Consider the following 26135-nt stretch of genomic DNA (forward strand, 5'->3'; position numbering starts at 1 on the left):
CATGACACTTGGGATGCTCTAAATTAAACATGTCATCTTGGAAGGTCTGATTTTTTCCCTATATTTAGTAAGTGTTTAATTAATTCTAGTTGGTGTTTAATTTTTGAATGTTTTCTACAGTTGGTGATGATGGAGTTTGTTAATCTTTATATTTGAATGTAACTATTGAATATATCTGTACAGGATTGAACGGAAGTTTGGTGTGTTTAGCAAATTAGATGCCTGTTCATTCGTTGTTAATGTCTATGATGAAGGGAATATCTTGAGTATTGTAACAGATTGCTCCCCTCATGGTACTCATGTTGCTGGTATTGCAACTGCTTTCCACCCAAAGGTACTACTATATAAGCTCATCCTAAGCTTATCCATCCAATGCATTTCTTTTCACAGTAAACCAATACTTTTTGATATATGTGATTGTTGTTAGGAGCCTCTGTTGAATGGTGTTGCACCTGGAGCACAGTTAATATCTTGTAAAATTGGAGATGCACGCTTAGGTTCAATGGAGACGGGGACAGGATTGACTCGAGCTTTGATAGCTGCCGTGGAGGTTCCTTATAGTTTATCTATATTGTCTTTCTGAAATTAACGACATTTAGGATGTTTTTTGTGTTTAGTTAAGGAATTTAACACTATGGAATTTGGGTGTGTGTATTTTGTATTATTTTATGCACTGCTGAATTATATTTAAGACTTCTGGTGTGAGATATACTGCATCTTAACCATGGACAATAATTTTTTTGCAGCATAAGTGTGACCTCATCAACATGAGTTATGGAGAAGCTACTTTACTGCCAGATTATGGTCGATTTGTTGACCTTGTCAATGAAGTATCAATTCTTACCTTGTGAACTTGTTTGGGACAGTTATTTTATTTATTTTTTTGCTTCTTTTGTCTTTCATGCTCTCTTACATGCATGAATGTCACTGTTGTTTTGATTTAGGTGGTGAATAAGCATCGCCTGATATTTGTAAGTAGTGCTGGCAATAGTGGGCCAGCATTAAACACTGTTGGTGCACCTGGTGGTACCACTTCAAGCATTATAGGAGTTGGTGCTTATGTCTCTCCTGCAATGGCAGCTGGTGCTCATTGTGTGGTTGAAGCTCCCAGTGAAGGGCTCGAATACACTTGGTAAATAAACTTGTTTTGTCTGACTCTGTCCTTGTTCTGACTTTATCTGAGTGAAGCATAAATGTCTTTTATTGTGTGCAGGTCCAGCCGAGGACCAACAGCCGATGGAGATCTTGGTGTCTGTATAAGTGCTCCTGGTGGGGCTGTTGCTCCTGTTCCTACATGGACTCTTCAACGACGAATGCTCATGAATGGAACATCAATGGCATCGCCATCTGCTTGTGGGGGAATAGCGTTACTCTTAAGTGCAATGAAGGTCTTTCAATGTGCATTTCTTTAGTTGTGTTTTTGTCTTTGTGTCATCTTACCTCTGCTCTTTGTGATCTGTTGAAGCTTCTAATGTGTAATGTTTTCTATTCAGGCTGAGGGCATTCCTGTGAGCCCATATAGTGTAAGGAAGGCTCTTGAGAATACAGCTGTTCCTGTAGGTGGTTTGCCCGAAGATAAACTAACCACTGGGCACGGGCTTATGCAAATTGACAAGTTATATATTTTTTGCTCTTGCCCTTTGCTCATTTGTAACTACGAGAAATAGTTTTGACTTCTATGTAATTTATAATTTATCCAAATTTTCTCTTCATGACAGGGCACATGAATATATACAGAAGTCCCGGGATGTTCCATGTGTTTGGTATCAAATAAAAATTAATCAATCTGGAAAATCAAGTAAGTTTAGTTTCTCTCCCGCTCTGCCTTAGAATCTCTATGATCCTAAAAGGATTTTTGGGACAATATGTGTCATAATTGAAAATTGTTAGATGGAAAAGCAAAAAACATAAAAAGACATTAATTACAAAAAAAAAAAATTTGCTTCTTGCCGTTTTTTGAATATATTTTTCCTTACCTATCAAAAAAAAAAAAAAAAAAATTGAAAATTGTTACTTATGGTATTCTGATTTATCAATACTATGAGTTTTTTATCAGCAACTGTTTCAGCAAGCAATTGTTTGACTAGTGACCATTGCTTCCCTAGTGCCAATATTCTAGATGTTTTTCTTCTCAAGTTCAGATTGTGAAATGAATTTATGGTGTTGTTTGTTATATGAATTGTTTGCAGTTCCTACATCTCGAGGCATCTACCTAAGGGAGCCTAGTGCTTGCCAACAATGTACTGAGGTGAGATTGTTGACACTTGGTAAATTTTGATTGTATAAGGGAAATTTATATGGAATTTTTTTCAAGCTTTCATAAAGTTACACCTTGTTTTGAATTAGATACTAACCTCCGTTAACTTGAACCATTATACACTAGTCACTTTCCAGAATGTAATTTTCTACTGATGTAAAAATATTAATTAAGCATTGGTTAGAATGTGTATTTTACTATTGTTTCCTTAGAAGTGCAACATCTACTGAATTTATGCTTAGTAACCATCTTACTGATCATTGGGGGCTTAAATTATTTGAGGGGATTGCTCCTAACCAATTGAGCTTTTTCAGTTCATTTTCTCACAAACCCATTGCTTCTCTAGGTGAGCTTGTGGGTTCAAGCCCCCTAGGTGTGTAAATTACCAATAATAAAAAAAAAATATTATTCCAGTGCATCTCTCTTATACAGTAACTTATCCTTCACAGTGGACAGTTCAAGTTGAACCGAAATTTCATGAAGATGCAAGTAAATTAGAAGAATTGGTTCCTTTTGAGGAATGCATTGAGTTACATTCCAGTGAAAAGGCAGTTGTCAGAGCTCCTGAGTATCTCCTTCTGACTCATAATGGGCGTAGCTTCAAGTCAGTTAGCATTACTTCACCTTTCCTTTCTCTTTTATGAATTCTCAAATAGGTTAAATTGGACATGTTATTTCTGTCTGTTGCCCAATATTTACGTTTTGTTTTGTTAATTCTATTGATGGTATGAATGCCTTAATATTAATTGTTGCAAGCAAGTAGACTTAGTTATATATGTGGCTTGAAGTATGTTGCCTCATTAATATTGTATGAACGCATTCATGTGCATGGGTGATTGAGTGGATTCAGTTGGTGTGCCTGCCTGTTTTATAGGGTTTTCTTTTGATGCTAGAGGGTGGGGTATATTCCACTCCTTGGAAAGCCAAGTCCCTGGAAGCAAGCCAAATTGGCAGTTATTGGGCTCTTTTGTTCTTCCTTGTGTATAGTTTAGGAATTGAAGTTCACTATATGTGGGTTCTATGAGCCTCTTCATGATGCTAATGATGAGAACCTTTAATTCCAATGGCTGAAGTAGGTTGGTTTTCTTGGTTAGAAATTCTTCATGGTACCAGTTGTTACTAGGTAAGAATACATTCTTTAAAAGGAGAGAGTGATTGAACATAGTTAGACATGAAACAAAAATATTGAGTATATTAAGTTGATTAAGGATATGTACGACAAAGCTATAACTAGTGTGAGAGCAAAGACATCACAAGTGAGTTTCCTATCACTATAGGTTTGCATCAAGGGTTAGCATTAAGTCCTTATCTCTTCTCTTTGCACTAGTGATGGATGGGCTCACTAGATCAATTCTAGGTGGAAGTCCCTTGGTGTATGTTTTTTTTTAGATGATATGGTTTAGTCTATGAAGCTTGATGTGGAATTAATGTCAAGTTAAATTTAGAGAGATGCTTTAGATTAAAACAAAGTACATGGAATGTAAGTTATGTGAAAGTAGAAACAAAGATGAAAGGTTTTAAGACTTGATGGTCAAAAGACATCAAAGAGCAAGAGTTTTCGATATCTCAGACCAATAATTTTTAAGGATGGAGAGGTTGAAGAGGATGTGAATTATAGGATAAGAGACCTATGAAAAAAAAAGTGAATTATAGGATAAGAGTAAGGGGATGAAGTGGTGAAATGCATCATGGGTATTGTGTGATTATTTGGAGTATTTTTATAGTGTAGAATTGTACTGCTATAAGAGTATTGAATGTTGAAATGTTAAGAGGTAATTACAACAACAACAACCAAGCCTTATTTAATTTTGGGGTCGGCATTGTTAAGAAGCAACAGATTCATAACATGAGTGTGGTTGAAATGAGAATGTTAAGATGGGCAAATGGAAATATAAGGAAAGATATAATTTGAAATAAGAAAATTAGTTTAAAGATAGGGGTGACCCTATTAATAAAAAGATGAGGGACAGTCGTTTGAGATGATTTGATCATGTGTAGAGGAGAGTGATTAATAAACTGATGACAAGAACAAGTTGATTCAAGTTAAGGGAACAAAAAAAGGTAGAGGAAGACCTAAAATAACATTAGCATAAGTAGTAAAAATTGACATGTCAATTAAGGAGTATGACTTTGGATAGGATAGAATCTTGTGGCTGACCTTGATTAGTCTATTGAGGATCTATAGCCGACCTTAAAATTTTGGGATTGAGGCATGGTTTTTATTATTTATTATCTTGTAATTTGGAAATTTTATCTTTACAAGCATGATGTAACTTTCTAGTGCACATCTTGTGTACATGAGTTGTAATGGTTATATTTGAATAATATTTTTCAGTTATTTACAAAAAACAGGTTCTGAGCTGTAATTTTTTGTTCTCTTCTTTTCAGTATCATTGTGGATCCTTCCAATCTAAGTGATGGTCTGCACTATTTTGAACTCTCTGGGGTTGATTGCAAAGCACCATGGCGGGGCCCTCTTTTCAGAATTCCAGTTACTATCACAAAGCCTATGGCTGTAGTGAGCCGGCCTCCTGTAGTTTCATTTTCAAGGATGCCATTCCAGCCAGGTGTAGTGTCAACTGTCTTTTTCTCCTGTCTCTTATTACCAATACTTTTATGGGTTTTGATTGTTTTGAATTGGCTTGATTGAATAAAGACAAATTGGATGAGTGGTCCTTTGTCTAGTTTCTGTACTTACTCAGTGACTGGAACTAATTCCTTCTCTTTCTTGGATCTACTGCATTATTAGGCCACATAGAAAGAAGATATATAGAAGTGCCACTTGGTGCTAGTTGGGTTGAAGCAATGATACAAACATCAGGATTTGATACAACCCGAAGATTCTTTGTAGATGCCGTTCAGGTACAGCATATAATGAGAACTTGTATCAAGACTGTCTTGACCTACTCTAACAATTTTGAAATGTCCAGATTTGTCCCTTACAAAGGCCTCAAAAGTGGGAGAGCGTTGTGACATTTTCTTCTCCTGCTGCCAAAAGCTTTGCCTTTCCTGTTGTGGGTGGTCAGACAATGGAATTAGCTATAGCTCAGTTTTGGTCAAGTGGCATAGGAAGTCATGAAAGCACTATTGTTGAATTTGAGGTAGCACACTTCTATTAGAGCTTTTGATATTTTGTGAATTTTGGTAGTTTTTAAACATTTCCAGCCATGTCATCATTTCCTTTATTTGGATCTTGCGTTTTTCTTTTGAGGCTCTCTTGCTAGGTAATTGTGGTCTTGAGTATGTAGCTGTACATATTACATCTTTGGCCATTTGATATGCACATTTTTTACAGATTTTTTTTAATGTTCCAAATTATGTTAAAATGTTCTCAAGATTTCTTATGAATCCTACTTTCCTTTCCTTTTAAAAGATTTTGTTTCTGAATGAAAAATGCTTACATAACTTGCATTCATTCTGGTGAATTTAGGGCTATGAAATCTATTGTTATTTCTTTAAGAGCAGGAAAAGTCTTATTGAATCACAATACATTTGGCTTTTACATAAAACTCCCAGGTTGTGTTTCATGGGATTAACATCAATAAAGAGGAAGTAGTACTTGATGGAAGTGAAGCACCCAGCAGAATAGATGCAGAAGCTTTGCTGGCATCAGAAAAACTTGCACCTGCTGCTCTTCTAAACAAGGTGAAGTTGGCCCCCTTGTACAGATGATATAGGTTCTCTTATGAATAAAATTTCTTTTGATGATGTCAATTGTACTGAAATACATATCTTTTACCTTTTTTTGTTCCAGATAAGAATTCCATATCGCCCTATTGATTCTAAACTTTGTACCCTTGCAACAAATCGTGACAAACTACCTTCTGGAAAACAGATTCTGGCACTGACATTAACGTGAGTTATGGTGTGATTTTTGCTCATTTGCTGCTTCATTTAGCTCCACTTTGAGTTTATATTGATCTATTTATTCTTCTAATTCTACAGTTACAAGTTCAAATTGGAAGATGCAGCTGAAGTAAAACCTCAAATACCATTACTTAACAACCGTGTATATGACACTAAATTTGAGTCTCAATTTTATATGATTTCTGACACAAACAAGGTACCTTGCTATTTCATTAGAATAAAAGTCGTATACACTTGATTATCTAAGGGAAGTTAAAGGATATAATGAGCAATCTCAAATGTAATATTTTTGAATAACATACCCTGAAGTAATTGGTGAATTTTTTCTTTTATATTCTAGCACTTTTCTTTTGCCTTTTTTGTTTTGAAATAGTTGTTCACTTCCAAATCCTATTTCATGTATATATGCTGACCTAAATTCCAATTTTTCAATTTATTTCCTTTCCAATTATAGCGTATATATGCAATGGGTGATGTCTATCCAAATTTTTCAAAACTTCCTAAGGGAGAATATAATCTACAGCTATATCTAAGGTATGGGCCTCTTCATAACTGCATGCATGCACATACTCTTTCTTTCTTCTTTTCTGCTGAAAATTGTACCCATTTGGACTTGATTTATGCTATTTAAATTTTGTATTCTAATTGTTCTTTAAATATAGAATATGTTACTATCTTGCCAAATAAACAGTGAAAACCACAACCAATGATGGAACTGTCCTCTTATCTTAAGTTGACTGTTTTTGTTAGAAGAAAGCACCAATATTGGTGTAATATTGGGAAGCTGCAATAGTTAAAACTACATTTATTTTTACAATTAAAGAACTTCCGAAGAATTACAAATATCAGTTAATAAGAGGTGCTTCCACTGAAATTTCTTTTCTCTCATGTCAATTATCTTTTTCCAGGCATGACAATGTGCAATATTTGGAAAAATTAAAGCAGTTGGTGCTCTTCATTGAAAGAAATTTGGAAGAGAAGGTGGATTATCATGTTCTTTAAATTGCTGTTACAGTCTATGAGTTCTTTTCTTTGATGCTTCAAACATCTAGTTTAACCTTATACTTCAACAATTTACCTAATACATTTTGCTTGATCTTATTTGTATCATGTCTTCGCTTACTGAAGAACTCAATGTTACTACTACATTTGCTTTACTTGTTTCTTTTCAACAAAAATCTTGTGACTGAAAATTGAAATTTCATTTATGGAATTTCACTGAGGTATTTTGTGTAAAAATCTGTAACCCTGAGTATCCTTTCAAACTGGCCTTATAACATGCGCAGAAATTATTGTATAGTTGAGAATACTTCCTATCATAGTTGTCTATAAGCTTTCCTACCTCATGCATTGGATACACTTAACATTATTTATTGGCTCTACAATATCTGGTTGCTTAATTATTAGGATGATTGTCTCTTCCCCCACATTGCATTATCCTGTCTTCCCCCACATTGCATTATCCTGTGTGTGTAGGTGCTTTACTATGATAACACTGTTTGGGAATTGGATTTTATCCTCTCTCTGTCTCTCCCCCACCGGTACATATCCCATGTGCTGGGTGGTGTCTTTAAAAAAGAAAAAAAAAGAAAAAGAATTCTTACTTACCTATCATAATACTGTTCAGGAGTTGGTTAATTGGAATTGATTGAAAATACTTTGTTTTGCTTATATTCTGCATATGCTTATGTGTGTGTGTACTGGCAGCATATCTGTGAAATGCACAGTAATAAAAGTGTATATCAAATAAAAAAAAGATATAACTAGTATCATAGAAATTTCTCACCAAAAACAAATGATTAAAAAAAGCAATATAAGTCATGCAATGAAAGAAGAGTAAACAAAGCACTATAAGTGCAGGGTCTTATAACTCTATATAAAACATTGAAACTGATGCAGTTTGGATTAATCTGTGCTTGAGATTTAGAAGTTTTTAAGTGGCATTGAAATTCAAATTCAAAAGATTATATTAAATGACCTTCTTCTGCTATTTAGGTATCAATATATGTTCTAGTGTTCAAAAAGGATAATTTATTATAATTACTTTGTTCACTGAAATAATAAGTACCTATGGGTTGTTTGCAAAGGGTTTATGGGGATATCAATGTAGTTTGGATATTTTAACATCTATTAAATGTTTTGGTGGTTTCTTTTTAATGTAGGATGTCATTCGATTGAGCTTTTTCTCTCAACCGGATGGCCCTGTTATGGGAAATGGTACCTTTAAAACCTCAGTTTTAGTTCCAGGGTATGGCACTAAATGATTTATTTGTATGGTTTACGTATGTTATTATGTTATTATATTTACATATGGCTTACGTATGGTTTAATGCCTTTCTTGGTAGAAAAAAAGAATCAATTTATTTGGGCCCGCCATCCAAAGACAAGCTCCCCAAGGTATTACATTTTCCATTCTGTTTCCATTCTAAAAATAATTTTTATGTGTTAACTGGTACTTGTAATATGTGTGCAGAATTCTACACAAGGATCATTATTGCTGGGGGCAATATCATATGGAAAGCTATCCTTTGGTCAACAAGAAGAGGGGAAAAATCCACTAAAGAACCCTGTGTCATATCAACTTTCTTACATAGTGCCACCTAATAAGGTTGAAAAACATTCTGTGATGTATTTTTTTTTCCCTCTTTTGTTTCATTTGTAATGGTCTAAAGACAATTCACAATTTTTTTTGGGTGACACCTATGTCACATCTGATGTTATTCTTATCATTTTATTTCCCAACTCATGTCCACTATCATTTATCAAATACCTTTGACAGCTTGATGAGGACAAGGGAAAAGGTTCTTCTTCAACTGGCATCAAGACTGTTTCTGAACGTTTAGAAGAAGAGGTAAGTGTGGTGCAGCAGTTAAATGTGTTAATGTGGTGTGGGTGTTTTATAACTTTATGCCAAGTGATTTGCCTTTTTGCTTATATTATACCAATAATTGTCAAATCATGTATTGTATGTGTTCCTTTGTTATTTTTCAGATTCTGTATGTATCATAACAAACGTAATAAATTGAAATACGTATTTAAATATGCAAAGAAATATAGAAAATTTATTCAATCACTCTGCTCTTAATGCTGCAAATTGGGCTCTCTATACGATATGTTTGAGAAATTGATTCTCCATTGCATTGCCTCAAGTAGGAATCAAACAAATTTCTATAAAATTAACAAGTCTTTCAATATGTTATGTAATTTAATATTGTTGCGTTCTTTGCCTTTGTGCTTGCATTCTTTATTATAGAATCTTCCAGGAGGTTTTACGGTTTTTCATACTTGTTTTGTCTTCTTTCCACCAAGAAAAAAAGGTCAAAATGTTTATCATGCCTTGTGTGCAATTATTTTTTTTGAAAATGTAAAGTATCGATCTCTAGGGGTGAATTGGACATTGGGCCATAAGTATTGAAGAGAAAGGATAAGAGTTGGCTCCTTTTATGTGGTGGGCAAGATGAATTAATGGAGCTACATACTGATAACTACGAAGACTTTACCTTTTCCAAAGAATATGCATAAAAAAAGAAAAAAAGAACACCTTTAAATGCTTGCTTTTAAAGTCTATCAAAAAATGATGTTATATAATGAAAAAATCATTTTTCATTTTTCCTACATATGTATAGAATCACTAGTATGTGTAGTGACATTGTATTTATTATATTCTTCTAGGACAGAGCACATACACATGACAGTGACATTTTAAATTTTGAAACTGATAGCATATTTCTGTTGTGAGTCCTTCCATTTCTCTATGATTCAATTTTTCTGGACTGTTAGGTTGTTATTTGTAAGGTTTCCAGTTTGTTATCTGAGCTTTACAGATTCTTGATGCTGTTGCTTGTCAATCAGGTTCGAGATGCGAAGATAAAAGTTCTTTCAAGCCTAAAGCAAGATAGTGATGAAGAACGCTCAGAATGGAAAAAGTTATCAGTCTCTCTTAAGGTTAGAGCTTAGCTTCTTGTCATATTCTTAATGAAATTTAGACTTGTACATTTACGACTTAGGTTTTATTGGCATTCTGTAGCAGGATTTGTGAACTCCAAGGCCAGCTAGGCCTGTTGATATTCCAGTCAGCTGGAACATTTAAATTTTTTCCCTCTTTAATATAGGGTCTGTTTGGATACCGCTTATTGTTAAAAACTGAAAACTTATTGCTGAAAACACTATAACAAAATAATTTTTAAATGTGTGAATTGTGTCGTGGGACCCAGTTTTAAAGAAAAATTTGCTGAATTCCGTACTTGCGGGTCCCTTGAACAGTGCACGGGACCTAGCCAAAAAAACACAGACGCGCAAAACACCACTACTGCCGCTATCCAAACTCACACATAGTGGGGTGGCAATTGTTTAAGGTCTTTTTTGGATTTTTTTATGGACGTTCAGTATTTGTGGGGAATACTTTAGTACACAACCTGTGCTCTTTGGTTCTTCCTTTATGTTTATTTCTTGTAGATACTTTATTTACTTATCCAATAAATGTAATTGGGATTTTGTGGTCATTCAAATTGAAGAATCTTGCTTACTTTTTATTTAATTTGAGTATTTGTCAAATTGAAGAACATTTTATTTAAGTCTTTTCTGGAACTACTACTGGTCCTGGACTGCCAAATTATGCCCAAGGTGCTAAAGCCTCTCTGTCTCATCTGTTTTTTGGCAGTCTGAATATCCAAAATACACTCCATTACTTGCAAAAATTTTGGAAGGCTTGCTTTCTCAGAGTAATATTAAGGACAAAATCCACCATGATGAAGAGGTAAGTACTATAACTAGTGTATGGTCAAAATGAACGTAAAATCTTGCTTATTTCATATTGATAATGTGAAACTCATTAAAAAAAAAGAGAGGCGATATGAAGTCTATTTTATTATAACAAGCAATTATAGTATTCCAGTTGCCCTCTGTTGTATTTGTTTTGGGCTTCTCATATGACTCTTACACTAGTGCTGCAATGGTGCCTTCTTAAGGCAGTAATGTAGTGGGTCCAGATCTTAGATTGATTTAAAAATGGTTTTTTATTTTTATTTTTTATTGTCAGTGTTAAATTACAGCTAGTGGGACTTAAATCCATGCTTGTTTCCCCCACCCGTTCTTAAGTTGGGGAGGAGGTGCCATGTTAGCTAGAGCCCATTGACATGGCTTCCATGTATGAGAATTTGAATTATTGACTCTACTGTTTAGCCAAATACACTGTTTAGAAGAGATACAAAGAAATCTTTTTCTTTTTTTTGATTGGTAAGAGATACACTGTTTTGAAAATTTAACAATTTTTTTATTTGTAGGATGAGCTAGGTCCACTGTGTTAGAGTAGATTTCTTTGTATCTCACATACAGATACAAAGAAATCTACTCTAACACAGTGGACCTAGCTCATCCTACAAATAAAAAAATTGTTAAATTTTCATTTTCTTGATTAAACTGTAACTCTTACTCCATCATACATTATACTAAGAAACCTTTAAAAAAAAAAAAAGAAGTTTTTCGCTAACCCTGATGCTGGTGTGAGTTAAAAACAATTTGCATAACAATTATATGTTTCAGTATCCCATAATTTACTGGAAACTGATCTCATTGGGCTTAACATATACAAATCGGCATAATCGATCTCTAGATTATTCTTCTGGGCCCCACACAGACCTAATACTTGGTGTGGTTCCCAATTGTCTAAGTAGAACTGAAGTGCAGATACCAATCTTTTGTAACAGTTTTGTACTTCATCACTCTCAAAAGATTAGGTTTCCACCTAGGCTAGATTCTTGGCTAATGGACCTACTACATGAAGCTACATTGGCACTAGACATTGGCTGCTATTCTCTTTTCTTTTTCTAATTATCTCTTGGGCTTTGCATGGTCAGCAAGCCTTCATAGACTTGTATTTTTTTTGAAAGCTGGTTAGAAATTTTGGAATTAAGTAAAACCATTTCTGATACCTTGTGACGACCATACCATCAGGGGTGAATGCCCTTGGATTTCCTGACAACTGGTTCTGGCGAATGAGGTCAGTTGTCCTCTGGTTTTACTGGCTAGAGACAAGTCCAAAGGGCTCTTATTGAGAAAAATTCTCTACATTTATGAAAAAAAGATGCCTAGTGATCACCACCAACGATGCTTTATTTGCTTGGAATATGCTTACTGCATTTTCTTCTTGACCTTCACCATATAAATCAGAGAGATTTTGAATTTTGTGGGGAAGGAAATGAGATGGTACTGCATCTTGACTCATAATCTTCTGCCTACTTAATCACAGTTTTCTTTATATATGTGGGATGTTCATGGGTAGAAGAGAGCATTAGCTGTTATGCATCAAAATGCAAACCAAAACTGGACAATGCAAATTGAGAAATCTAGCCATAGGCATCATATTTTAGGGTCGCTAACAGAAAGTTGATGCTAAGTTTGCTGAAAAATAATGAGTATTTTTTTTTTTTTTGAGTGTTGTTGAATGGGTCAAAATTTAGCCAATTCCAATTCCAATCTCATTTTGAGAGTGATTTTCAAAAGCATTTGGTCAAATGTGCTCTGTTGGATTTCTTATAAGACACAGTCTAATATGTTTCATAGTCAGTGAAAATTTTATTTGCAATTTGGTAATATGCAGGCCATTGCCCTTATGTACCAATTTTTTTTTATTTTAAATTTATTATTATTTTTGGGGAGTGTAATGAATTAGTCATAAACTTTCCAGGTTTCCTTAAAAGCGTATGCATTCCTAAATGAGAGGGCACATGTGAACTATTATTTTATTTGAGCTTATAAAGTGCCACAATGCAGGTTATTGACAGTGCAAATGAGGTGGTTGATAGTATTGACAGAGAAGAGTTGGCTAAATTTCTTTCGCTCAAAAGTGACCCTGAAGATGAGGAAGCAGAGGTGTGTATCATCTTGTTGTTACCGCCTGCACCCCCCCCCCCCCCCCCCCCCCTCTTTTCTTTCTCTTTCTGGAGGCTCATTATTAGCAATTTGATCTCTATTAACAATTTTTTTCATTGCTGCTTACCTTATGCCACTCTCACATATACCTTATGCCACTCTCACATACTTTAAATTTTTTGGAGAGTGAAAATTGATAATTTCTTATTTTAATCTAGAAAAACAAGAAGAAGATGGAGATAACCCGTGACCAATTAGCAGAGGCACTGTACCAAAAAGGATTGGCTCTAGCAGATATTGAATCTCTAAAGGTAGGAGCAATTATTTCTGTTTTAAGAAATTTTGTAATTACATCACAAGTAATATTATGTGAGAATTAAATTTTGAAAACAAGTATAACATGTGCTTGTGATCATGTAAAATTTTATAAATATTGCCTCATTTTCTTGTTGGATATTGAATAAGTAAAGAATATTTTTACTAGGAAAAAGGAGAGAAGTGTTCTTAATTATACAGATATATAAAATTTATAGCAAAGATCCTTTTAAAAAGTACACTTTAACAAATCCAGAAATTCGGAAAAGAGAAAGATGGAAGACTGCCCATAACAGTCCTTCATTCATACAAATGTGTTAAAGAATACAGCTGTCAGCTTCTCCATAGAAAGATCATACCCCTTAAAAGTCTGATTTTTCTTTCACACCAAATAATCCTCATTATACAAAGCAGGAGGACAGCTTTCCAAATCAAACATCTTCTGTGGCAGCCAGACACCCTGTCCAATAAAGTTGCACTTAAACAAAGAGAAAAAACCATGTGAGCAATTTGATGCAGGGAAGTATGATGGGCTATGATATGATTTAGAACTAGTTGGAAAGTGAGTTGCTTAGAACAATTGATAGGTGGTTAGGGCGTTAGGCACCTCTGCAAAGAACACACAGTTCTCAAAGAAAAGTTCCCAATTTGGCATTGGCAGTCTTCCAGATGGTTGACAATTGTCTAAATCCTATTGGCCAATGCCTTACAAGAGGATTTGCTTGGCTGCTGGATGAATTGGAGCTCAATTGCATAGGCTGCTGCTGTGAACTACCTTACTGAACTTAGCTGCTGACTTAGCTATTGGTTTTGTGTCTAGGCTGCAAATGTAAACAGCCTCTTGAAATGCCCTGCATCACACAAGCCTCCCAGAACTGAGTAGTATAGCAGTATAATGACCAACGCTCAATTGTATCTCTACTAGATTTACACATGCAATGCCAATGATTTTGAAAAAGTTTAGGGGCAAAAAACTAAATTTATGCAAACTTTAGGGAATGGAACATATGTTAGCTTATTATTTTTGAAATGTGCAAGCGTGTTTAGCTGTTTTATTTGAAATTGATCTGAAGTTTGTTTGCCCATGGATGTCACAGTTTGTTTACCTGTTCTATTTGAAATTGATCTGAAGTTTGAAATGTGCAAGCCTGCTTAGCTGTTCTAATTGAAATTTAAATTGTAAGACAAATATATGAACCAAATTCTGAAGATAGGAAATCCAGATAGTTTGATGTCACAGTTATGTGATTCTTTTGCAACCCAATGCATGATTTATATGAACCAAATTTTGAAGATAGGAAATCCCAATTTGTGTGATTTAAAGGTGATACTTAGCTTGAAAATGATTGCCTCTTTTACAACAAGCAAGTGATTATTGAAAAGGTAAAACAAAATTGTGTCACTTTTTCAAACTTCTGGCCAGCATCTATGGGCCAACCCCAAGAGATTTTTCCATGTAATTACCTGGTATGTGTGGGACCAAGGGCTACAAATACCCGATGGAATAGTTAAATACTCAAAGAGCTCTAAATAATCACGTTAGCAAAAAAAAAAAAAAAGAAAAAAAAGAAAAAGAAAATTGTCACTTTTTGAGGGCTGTGTTTGCTTATTGTCTGAATTCTTTCAGTGAGAAGGTAAGATGTATATCACCTTTTGAGGCCATGATTGCCGTAATATATGGCTTATTCCTTGCTGCATTTTTAAGCTATGGCTGCTGATGAAACATATCTAATTAACTTTAGTAAGAGCCATTGGCACAGACAGTATGTACAGCTCATGCATCGTGTCTCCCACCATTTTAGTCCATATCTCTAGAGAGATTATTGGGTAATGGGATAACTCATCTGATTATTACCATGTAGAAGTTTGGGATTTAGTGAGACTCATCTGTCTTCTTGTCAAAGTCAATTCCCCTTTTCAGACGAATTTATTAGGTGACATCTAAGTAGGTTTTTTTTATTTTTTATTTTTTTTAAAATTATAATTATCATTTTAGTTTTATAAATTTTTTGTTGGAAAGTATGCAAATACGAAAAAAAAGAGAGAAGAAGCAGCAAGATTTCATTGATATAGTTCAATCAAAAGTTGTGCCACTATAGTACACTTAGTTTACTTGGTTGGTTTTTCTAATAAAATTTCTTACTTTACTTATCAAAAAAAAAAGAAAAAGAAAAAAAGATTTCATTGATATAGTTGTGTATCATCACCATCATTGTTGTTGTTGTTATCATCATCCTTCTCGTTATTGTTTCAGGGCAAGGTGGCATCGTCTTTGGCTTCATCTAAAGATTTGGAGATTACTCGTGATCAATCTCAACCAGAGTCTGGTGTCCTGCCAGATCTGTTTGAAGAGAACTTCAAAGAATTAAAGAAATGGGTTGATTTGAAGTCGTCTAAATATGGCACCCTCCTAGTGCTACGTGAGAGACGTAGTGGAAGGCTTGGAACAGCATTGAAGGTAATTTTCTTCCATCATTCATGTTCATCTATTGTCTGACAATCATGGAATTTTATATTTCACGTTTACATATATATATATATATATATATATATATATATATATTTATGGTTGTTGAGTCGCTGGAACTTAGGGTAAGATGCCTATGTTCAGTTCTATGTTTTTCAGGCGGGCATGTTGATTTGCTCTATAGTTTGTAATGGTGTAGTTCTTCTTATTAAACATTTTTAGGATTAGAAAAATCCACTTCCGACACTGGGGGGTGGGGTGGGTTGGGGAAAGCACCCTATCAGAAATAACAAAAACTAACTTTACTTGTTGAGTTGAGATTATAATTGTATTCTATGTCTACGAAGTGTTACCCTGCAGAAATACCTTCATCCTTGTACTAGAGCAGTACATTCCAATTGTTTTTCAACCTAAGACTTCTGAAATGATACAGAATGCTTTTCCATGCCTGTATAACTTTGGGGTCCAGTATCATAATATTATATTTTTTGTAATAAAGTATTTTCTCTGTCCATCCTTTAATCAAAATGATGTAAGTGTTCATATGATTGACAAATTACAAAACTTTTCAGATTGGTAATATTTTCAAGCAGCTGCCAATTTCACAAAATTTTCTTTAAATACTGGACAGTACCTGTTTCTATAATGAGACATGTGCAACCCCATAGTTGTTTGTCAATCTATCATATTGCGTCTGCTTTGCTGGATATGACGTCCAACATGAAAAGGAAAACATAAAATTTGAAGAATTTCACTTAAGAATTGATCATTTGTCTAAATTAAACCTATTACTGGAGCAGGCATTGAATGACATAATTCAAGATGATGGGGAACCTCCAAAGAAGAAGCTCTATGAACTAAAGCTCTCTTTGCTTGATGAGATTGGATGGAGTCATTTGGCAACGTATGAGAGACAATGGATGCACGTGCGATTTCCAGCCAGCTTGCCACTTTTCTAAAAGGTTGCTAAATTTCAGATAGGTGTCTTGTATTGAATAAGTACCCTATAGGCCCATTCGAATAATTTATTCCTGTACACACAGATCCTTTCGAAATAACATGCATCCAATGAGTGCGTTTCATGCAATTGAATGTCACACTCCTGTTCAATTAAATCATTCATAGTAAAGTCAGATTCTCTGAAGTCATGTGATGTGCATAATAAAGATCCTAATTCAGCGTTTATTAGGCTCTTTACTATTCTGTACCCCACGGGATTAGTGATTCCTTAAACTTGTGATTTTTTGCCATAGTGGAATCTTGTGTTCAACTGCCTATACTGGTATGGTGGTATCCAACTTTTCATATCATTAAACTCGGGACTTTCCCAGCGTTGCTGATTGTGAATGGGTTCCTTCCTAAAGTTTATGCTGGTCCATTCTGGGCTGGTTGACATGCGTGTGATGCTGCCGCTTTTCAGCAAGGAATAGCTTGCCTCGCTGTGCCGTGTAGGTGTAGCAAATTAGCAATCCTGAAGCTCCTCTTGTTCAAGCTTGGGCTAACGTTATCCAATATGACTGACCCTCGTGTCTTTGGGTTGGTTATTTTCTTCCCCTTACCTTGCTTTAAAAATAAACCAAGTAAAAGTACAGACCTAAAAAAAAAAAGAAGAAGTTTTAGGAAGCTGCAAATAATTAAATCTAAAAAAAAGAAAAGAAAGAAAGAAAAAAAGACACTAACACAAAGTTTGACATCAATATATATAAAAAAGCAGAGACCTCATGCGAGAGAGCATGAGATTCTGCCATGTGACGCACTCTACGAAGAGAATTGAAATACTCTTAAATCATATCAGAGATAAGAACAAATTCAAATATAAAGATTCTTTAATTACTTTGGTTCAATGTTTTAAGACTATTATTTGTTTTATAATTATTTGGTTCAATGTTTTAAGACTTTTCCTCCCTCTCATAAACAAAAAACTTTTTGCATTTCCATTCACACTTTTCACTTCTACTCTTTTATATACACATGCTCACAATCTTTCATGCCATCCCATCTCAAATACTCTTAGACAAAAAACGATGTCATTTGCTTTCAACCTTCCAATGACACCTACATAACTCTAACATTGTAGTACTATTTGTATCTAGCCAATATGAGTAGGCTATGACCGAGGAAGAGGGCTTGCGATTTTTTTTTAGTGATGGTAGCTTACGGTTTTGATGTTGAAGTCGAACATTGTGGATTTTGTGAATGTTGTAATTCACTTTGAGTCTTTGGGTGTTTGAGATTTTGGTTTGGGAAAATTATAAATATATTTTGTTTTAGAACTAAAGAAAAAGAAACATTCTAATTGATTATTTATGAAGTTAGCTATTTTTTATATATTTGTGATGGAACTCATATATATTTTGTAGGTTTCTTTGTATGTTTTTTACTGTTATTTTGTGCAGTATGAGCTATAGTGATAAAAATAAAAATCGATGATGATTTCAAAGTATTTTTCACTTTAAAAAAAAAAAAAATTATATGGAAGTCCAACTAAAGACAATTAAATTTTGATAAATGGATGTGTTTTTCGCCAATTTCTCTTTGTTAAATCGCATTCTCTTTATGTTGATACTTACAAATGATTTCCTTAATTTCATTGAAATAATGAATTGGGTGTTTGTGATTGAGATCTCCATATTTGGTTGTGGGAATAAAGTGGTTGAGGAAGTGTTTTGAGAAGTTACTTAAATTTATGTAATTTTAGGATATAAAAGTATTTTATGCTTTAATTTAAATTCTTATTTATAAATTTCCAAATCATTTAATTAGTTTAAAAAATAAAATCTATTTTTAACGATAAATATTGTAATATGTTATAGTCTTATAGTGTTATATAATTTTTTTAAAAATAAAATATGAATTAAGAAAATCACGTTTCAAAATATTCAACAATATTATGGGCAAACATACATATTATACAATAAAATAAGTATTATATGTAGGTCTTAATATATATATATATATATATATATATATATAAATAATTTCAAATGAAATTGTAAAGTAATCCGCGCATCGCGTGGGACATCATCTAGTTTCATTAAAATGGAGGGAAAAGAGCTATAAGGGTGCTTACAGCTAGGAGAATTTAGCAAAAATTATCACTTGTCCACTAACAGGTTTTTTCTCTCTTCAAAGTTTACCTTTAAGCTAAAGTTGGGAATTCCAGTTTCTACATAGAAAATGTAAAAGAGAGAGAGAGAGAGAGAGAGAGGGAGAGATAGAGACAGAGCGAGAGAGATGGAGTTCCTCTTCCTCCTACTAATACTAATGGTAAAATAAAAATTGTTTAATAAAATAAATTGGACTCAAAATTTGAATATACAAAGCACTTATATAATTCCTATCAATTTTTTATTTTTTATTTTTTTATATCAATTTTATTTTATTTTATATAATTTGATAGTTGGGAAAGCAAGATTTGAATCTTAGACATTTCTATTAAAAATGCTATAAAAGAAGTGATAATTGAGCTACAACTTCAATAACTTTCCATATTACCTCTCGTTTAGGATCAGTTTCGTCATCTTTGGATCCGATGCAAGGATCCCATCAACATTGGTCTACAGACCAAGTTGGGATGATGATTGTTCAGCCACCATTGCAAATGCCTTCGGTTATTCTTATACCGTATTTGGTTGTGTAGTTACTTCTTGACTTTCTACTATTATAGCTCGCAGCTTGGCCCATTGGGCTCTTTCTTTAAATTTTGTTGGATCTATTATCATTTTGTCTATAAATAATTTTGCTTAGCTTACTTTAAAAAACAAATAAGAAAAAAAAATTGAAAAATGGAAAGGAGAATAATTTGACCTGTAGAAACAACCAGAACAGATTTCAGAATTTTGTGGCCGCATGGTTTGCGCAGCTAAGCAGCTTGCACAACTTTGTCGATTTGAAAGGCTACACATTTTTTTTTTTTTGAGAAACAAAGGCTACAAAGTTAACAATAAACTATAGCTGCGTTTTCGTTTCTGTTTATTTTTGTTTGGTGGTTGTATACTTGTATTGCTGTGGTGGAACAAAAACTTAATGAGCAGCAAAACAAACATATTATACACGGAAATGGACAGAAGCAAACCGAGTGGGACCGAACAGGACCGAAATGGACCAAATATACCAATTGAACTGAATAGACCAAATTAACTTAAATGGGCTGAAATGCTACTTTAATGTGACTCAATAATAGTGTAGCAATAATAAATACTATTGAAATAAATGAATGTGTAAATACAAAGTATATATAAAGTTAAAACTGTCAAAGATATTATTAGAAAAAAACCGCTTAAAATGAATATATAAAATCAATCGGTTAATATATTTAATATTATAAAAAAAAATTGAGAAACAAATAAAAAATAAAAAATGGTGATATGACCGATGATGTGCCTCAACAAAAATGTAACAAGCTTAAATGTTATGCTTCATAACTTTTAGATATTGTATAGATATAAATGTGTTTATCTATTTATTATTTCAAAAAATAATCTCAATATATAAGTAGATGGGACAATGATTTGACTCACCTGGCAGGATAAGCAAGTGCAAGCCCTTGGCTCGCCCATCTCAACCTGGTCTTGACATCAAGACTAAAAATGTGGTCTCAAGATTGAGACCAAAGAGTGATCTCGATATTAAAATCGAGACGTGTCTCAAAAAAAAAAAATCGAGACCACTCTTTCTTCGGGACCACTTCAATCATCAACATAATGAAATCGAAACCAACATCGAGTAACTGACCAAAACAGCCAAATTGAGTAGTTGTTACTTGGCCAAAGATATGGACCATACTGAGGGTTGCTTTTAAGAAAGCACCGAACACTGACACTTCTTCAAGATGTCTTTTATTCAAGGAGTAAAGTCGTTTTTATTGCTTTTCCCCCTAAATTTTAGTTTTTCCTTTGTAAAACTAGTATTGAGCTAATTCATTGGCCTTCACCACGGAAAATTCTTAGGTGTTTTCGAAGTATAGTAAAATGGTGCTCTTTCCTCTTACATTCATGGTGAACTCCATCACAAATTTAATGAATGAACCCCACTATGAATGTGAGAAGAGAGAGTACCATTCTCCTTACTCAGTAAGTACTTAAGAATTACTCAGGACTTTTATATAATTATTTGTTATTAGTGAAATCATCACAAGAGGTTTTATTTACGTTTAATGAGTGGATCTCATTATGAATGTGAGAGAAGGAAACTCGATTTTTTATGCTCCAGGAGTACGTAAGAATTAATTAGGCCTTCTATGTTTTTTTTGTTGTTGTTGAGAATACTAAATATTTTTAACACATATATACAGAGAGAGGGGTGAAGGTCTTAAAAAAATTGACAGTGATGTATAGTGAAATCCTTACAAGAGGTTTCGGTTACGTTTATAATGTTTTTTTTTTATTTTTTTTTTTATTTTTATGTAATTGTTTGTTTAGGCCTTCTATGTAATCGTTTGTTATTAGTGAAATCCTCACAAGAGGCTTTTGTTACATTTATAATGTTTTTTTGATTAATCCAAGTAAATTTCTTAGTTGTTTTTTCTATTTGCATTAGTTTTACTTGTAAAAAACTCTCTAAATAGAAACTATATTTTCATTGATTGAAAATGAATACAATGAATGAATTGAATTCCAAAATCTCTCTACCTATCCTTTTATATACAGTTATGTACAAAACAAAATAACTACCTCTCCTGATTTCATGGAGGAAGTTGTTACAACTAAAAACTGCCTAGCTATGACGTGTACATCCATGTGTAACCATCAGTCCACTTGGCATCATTCCTTGTATAGAGTGTATAATCTGCTCGTGATAGGGAATTGACTCCAACAGATCTTCTAAGTCTTCATTACTCAGGCTTGCACCTCTGTTTTGCCTTTGATATTGGGATGCACTGTGTGCTGCATTCAATTGTAGTCTTCCCTGCTCCTGTGGTGCATGCTAGGCTGCACCTTGGTGCTGCAATGCATACTGAGCTGCACAGCCCTGCAACTCCTCCTGACATTGAGTGCCTATTTCATGCTTGCATGCTTGTTGCTACAGAAGACATGCATCTGACTTCGTATTGCTTTTAACATTACTTTATTGTGTTTTTTCAATCTTTCTTTGCCAAAAGTTCTATTGATTGAGACATTATAGAATCCGTCAAATTTCATTCAAGGTTGAATTTGCTTCTCGAGTTGGAAAATAATTTTTGGGTAAAAGTATAGTTTCGACATAGAGTTTCGGTGTCAAAATTTTATGAGTTCCTGATTAAGCATCTGTATGCGAATATAGTTCTATTTTACTAGCTAGCTACCGTATCTCTTTCGGTTGGGTTTGGGATACTTTGAATTTAGCATGATTTGTTATTTCGAATCCAAGCCTTATTGGGTGATCTTAATGGTCAATGAGGCTTTGTTGCCAGGTCTCATGGAATCTTCAACTTGCTAGAGCTCGCATATACTTTGTAATGATTAATGAAATGTCACAATGACCTACTGATATATAATTTTCTTTATCTCATATGAGAGCAATCAATAGGACAATTCATTTTCTTTATCCCATATGAGAGCAATCAATAGGACAATTCATTTCAGGCCACCATTTAAAAATATGACATAAAGATATTGACAATGAAGGCAAGACTACCTGTTATATATATATTTGTGATGCCCCAATATGATTGATTGTGTGTGGGTGTGTGATGAGTCCCACATCAGGTATTTATTGGGTAGATCTGGACTTTATTAACAATTATAAGGAATCTTAATTGTGACTAGTCCTTTTGAGGTATAGCGCAGATGTGGTTAGCGCTTTTCCTTGAGTTGTTACATATGAGTTGGAGTCTATAGGTATGGTTTGTTCCCACTATTATAGGAGGCATCTCTTATTTGTGTACCTAATAGAATAATAGGTATGGCCATCTTGGATCTATGGTTATTTTATAATTGTATATAGCTTTACTAATTTCTCCACCAACTGTCATGCACCTACACCCTTATCATTGTCCAAATATGTGCCCAGCCATGTCCTTATGTCTTGCGGCATCAAGAGAGTTATGGGTCATTGGGTGGATGAACTAAGAGATATATATATATATATATATATATATATATATATATATATATAATATGGCTTCTATTATTAGATGGATCAGATATCCACCCTAACGAGGACGTTAGGGATTTAAGTGGAGGAGATTGTGATGCCCCAATATGATTGATTGTGTGATGTGTGTGGGTGTGTGATGAGTCCCACATTAGGTATTTACTGGGTAGATTTGGGTTTTATTAACAACTACAAGGAACTTCAATAATCATTTTGAGGTATAGCGCAAATATGGCTAGCGCTTTTTCTTGGGTTGTTACATATGAGTTGGAGTCTACAGGTATGGTTTGTTCCCACTCTTATAGGAGGCATCTTTTATTTGTGTACCTGATAGAATAATAGGTATGGCCATTTTGGATCTAAATCTATGATTATTTTAATGGGAAAGGGGGTACTCTATGGTTATTTTATAATTGTATGTAGCCTTACTAATTTCTCCACCAATTGTCATGCACCTACACCCTTATCATTGTCCAAATATGTGCCCAGCCATGTCCTTATGTCTTGCGGCATCAAGAGAGTTATGGGTCATTGGGTGAATGAACTAATATATATATATATATATATATATATATATATATATATTTATATATATAATATGGCTTCTATTATTAGATGGATCAGATATCCATCATTCGGCCTATATTGAAGTTTTATTTTACTTGAATCTATTTCATGCTTGTGACTCTGCCATTAAATTCAGGTGTCCTCTTCTTAGGATTTTATTATTTTTTTCTCAGTGACAAGGCTGATACAATATTGATATATATTAATTTCCTGCTTATTTAAAAAAAAGGAGAATGATCAAATATGAATATTATATTGATCAATCAAGGTTATATTATGTGTATTCTAAGAATTGTAGTAGTCTATATGATGGCTAGACACGTAATAAAATCCTAGAGTTGCATAGAGTTGTAGTACAAACAAGCCAATTAATAGATAGTGAGAATATGTGAAATAGAACAAGCTGATCAAAGATTGAAAGTGAATTGGATAGTTAAGTGAATAAATGAAAACTTTTGGATATATTAGTATAGTCTAGGATAAAATTGTTTCAGCGTGAAAACAGATTTTTAAGTAGGAAATTGTGTATTAATGGACCTATATTTGGTGTTGCTAGGTTCTAATTCTGCCGATTTGTTGCGATTCAAGGGAGGTTGATTTCTTTTATTTTTGCAACTAAGAGGTAAGTGGTGTTTACTAATTTTGGGGGTTTTCCCAAAACAAGTTGATTATTAAACTATTCTATATCAAATAAATATGTTGATATTCTATATATAAATTGATATTTTATAAATGTTTGATGTGCACATTGACTATTCGTCTTATGAAAAACTTATGGGACAATCTAAATTTATTTAAACTTGTATGTGTGAATATATCTTTATATTTTTTAGAATTATGATTGAATTATTTTTTTGAACATATTGAATATGTTTTGAAAACCTATGGCAAGTTGTGATTAAAAGCTCAGTATTGTATTTAGTCCTTGGCAATAGATAATCATACTGCAGTTAGTCCTTAGCAAGAGATGGTCCCAGAAAAGGGGTCAATGCACATTTGATAGCTCCTTAGCAAGAGAGTATATTATTGAGAATCCAAAAAGGAAGCTCCTTAGCAAGAGAGTGCACCTTTAGGTTCCAAAGGAGCCATCCTTAAGAAAAAGGGATGAAAAGGAGGTTCTAGTCCTAAAAAGGGACAACACAACTTTGTCAACAGGGCGTAAACGTTAACCATGAGAAAAGTCTAGGTAATTGTTTATATGATGGTATTGATATATGTATTATGATGGCTCACAATATAAAGATATATATATATATATATATATATATGTATATTTTATGTGAAATATTGATGAGTTACAAGTTATGAATTTATTGTAAGTATTATTTATTTGAAAGGTTTGTTCCCACACCCCAATGTTAGTGAATTCCACTAATTGAGTTATCTCACCCCCCTTTATTTCCCCTTACAGATATATTAGAGGAATTATTGGAGTAGAGACTCTTGGAAGACAACAGTTACGAATTATTTTATGGAACTGAGGCTTTTATTATGATTTTTATGGTATTAAACATTGTACTGGAGAATTATTTTGAGGATGTTTTTTCTTTGGTGGATTAGAGCTTTGACATTTGTGATGAGATTTTAGGTTGTTGGTTTCTTTTATTTAATATTTTTATGGATTATTTAGATTAAATAAATTTTTATTGCTTATGATTTTGGGGCGTTACAATTGTGGTATCAGAGCTTAGGATATAATTCTATAGACACTTGAAAACTAGGTTATGACTCTGTAGACACTTGAAAAATAGGTTATGATTCTGTAGACACTTGAAAAATTAGGTTATGATCCTGTAGACACTTGAAACTAGGTTATGATCTTGATTTTTTTTTTTGTCAGAGCATTTGGCATCTAGGTTATGTTTGATGAGATATTTTAAATAATTTTGGCAATGTTACTTCTTATGTTTAGTAGTAATAATTGTTGCACCATCTATATTTCTTGATTTCCTTATTAACTAGGTGTCATGCCACCCAAAAAGAAGAGAGTAGCTAATTCCAATAGCGAGGAACTTATTATTAATTTACGAAGGTCAACCAAAGCAAGGGTTGATACTGAGGTTGAAGTCACTCAAAATGTGAGAGATAATGAACGCCCTAGGGTGACACGCATTGATCCTTTGGATGAAGCTGCTGCCTGACTGTTGGACAGGTTGACCCATGTTGCTAGTAGAGATCAGGTAGAGTAGAGGCAAGGGCTAGTTGCTCTTTTGAGACTTTTATGAAGCAGAATCCCCCTTTCTTTTGATGGGAAGCCAAATCCCATGGAAGCTGAGAACTGGTTCTTGTAGATGGAGAAGTTGTTAGAAGTTTTAGATTGCACTAACTCATAAGGTGCGGTTTGCAACTTTTAAGTTGATTGGAGAAGCTGAGCGTTGGTGGAGATCCACTAAAGCCATTTTGGAGGGTGATAGGCCACAAACTGAATGATCCCTTATGATAGAAATTAATTAATTAATTAGCCAAGTTATTAATTAATCAATTTATCATGCAAACACGTGGTAGCACAAACAAATCACCAATAAACTAATTATGTAGCGGAAAATAAATAACACGGTGATTTGTTTACGAATGGGGAAAACCTAACGGCAAAAACCCCACCGGGTGATTTTCAGGTCACCACTCCCGAAACTCTACTATTATCACAACAAGCGGTTACAAGTAAAGGAATCCAAGTACCTTACCAACCTACAGTTGAACCCTTACCCCAATACCCAA

At 33.8% G+C, this 26135-nt stretch overlaps 1 protein-coding gene across 3 annotated transcripts in view; it reads left to right on the top strand.

The window, feature by feature from the left end:
• LOC126698505 (tripeptidyl-peptidase 2) overlaps positions 1–26135 on the top strand; it is a 71468-nt gene that overhangs the window by 4313 nt on the left and 41020 nt on the right. Inside the window, exons 8-34 of one of the 3 annotated variants that reach the window (XM_050395781.1) lie at positions 184–334; positions 428–550; positions 747–830; positions 945–1132; positions 1214–1388; positions 1494–1615; positions 1719–1798; positions 2190–2248; positions 2707–2861; positions 4646–4824; positions 5007–5119; positions 5188–5358; positions 5774–5902; positions 6012–6112; positions 6203–6320; positions 6579–6658; positions 7033–7105; positions 8287–8372; positions 8470–8521; positions 8598–8732; positions 8904–8975; positions 9977–10069; positions 10785–10880; positions 12896–12994; positions 13213–13305; positions 15564–15767; positions 16577–16891. In XM_050395781.1, coding sequence (XP_050251738.1) covers positions 184–334; positions 428–550; positions 747–830; positions 945–1132; positions 1214–1388; positions 1494–1615; positions 1719–1798; positions 2190–2248; positions 2707–2861; positions 4646–4824; positions 5007–5119; positions 5188–5358; positions 5774–5902; positions 6012–6112; positions 6203–6320; positions 6579–6658; positions 7033–7105; positions 8287–8372; positions 8470–8521; positions 8598–8732; positions 8904–8975; positions 9977–10069; positions 10785–10880; positions 12896–12994; positions 13213–13305; positions 15564–15767; positions 16577–16735 — 3190 coding nt within the window. In that variant the 3' untranslated portion in view covers positions 16736–16891. Of the gene's footprint in view, positions 1–183; positions 335–427; positions 551–746; positions 831–944; positions 1133–1213; positions 1389–1493; positions 1616–1718; positions 1799–2189; positions 2249–2706; positions 2862–4645; positions 4825–5006; positions 5120–5187; positions 5359–5773; positions 5903–6011; positions 6113–6202; positions 6321–6578; positions 6659–7032; positions 7106–8286; positions 8373–8469; positions 8522–8597; positions 8733–8903; positions 8976–9976; positions 10070–10784; positions 10881–12895; positions 12995–13212; positions 13306–15563; positions 15768–16576; positions 16892–26135 lie in introns of those variants that run through there. The other 2 variants (XM_050395782.1, XM_050395783.1) reach the window with 2 other exon arrangements.

This window comes from Quercus robur, chromosome 9 (genome assembly GCF_932294415.1).
Source record: "Quercus robur chromosome 9, dhQueRobu3.1, whole genome shotgun sequence".
Taxonomy (NCBI): domain Eukaryota; kingdom Viridiplantae; phylum Streptophyta; class Magnoliopsida; order Fagales; family Fagaceae; genus Quercus; species Quercus robur.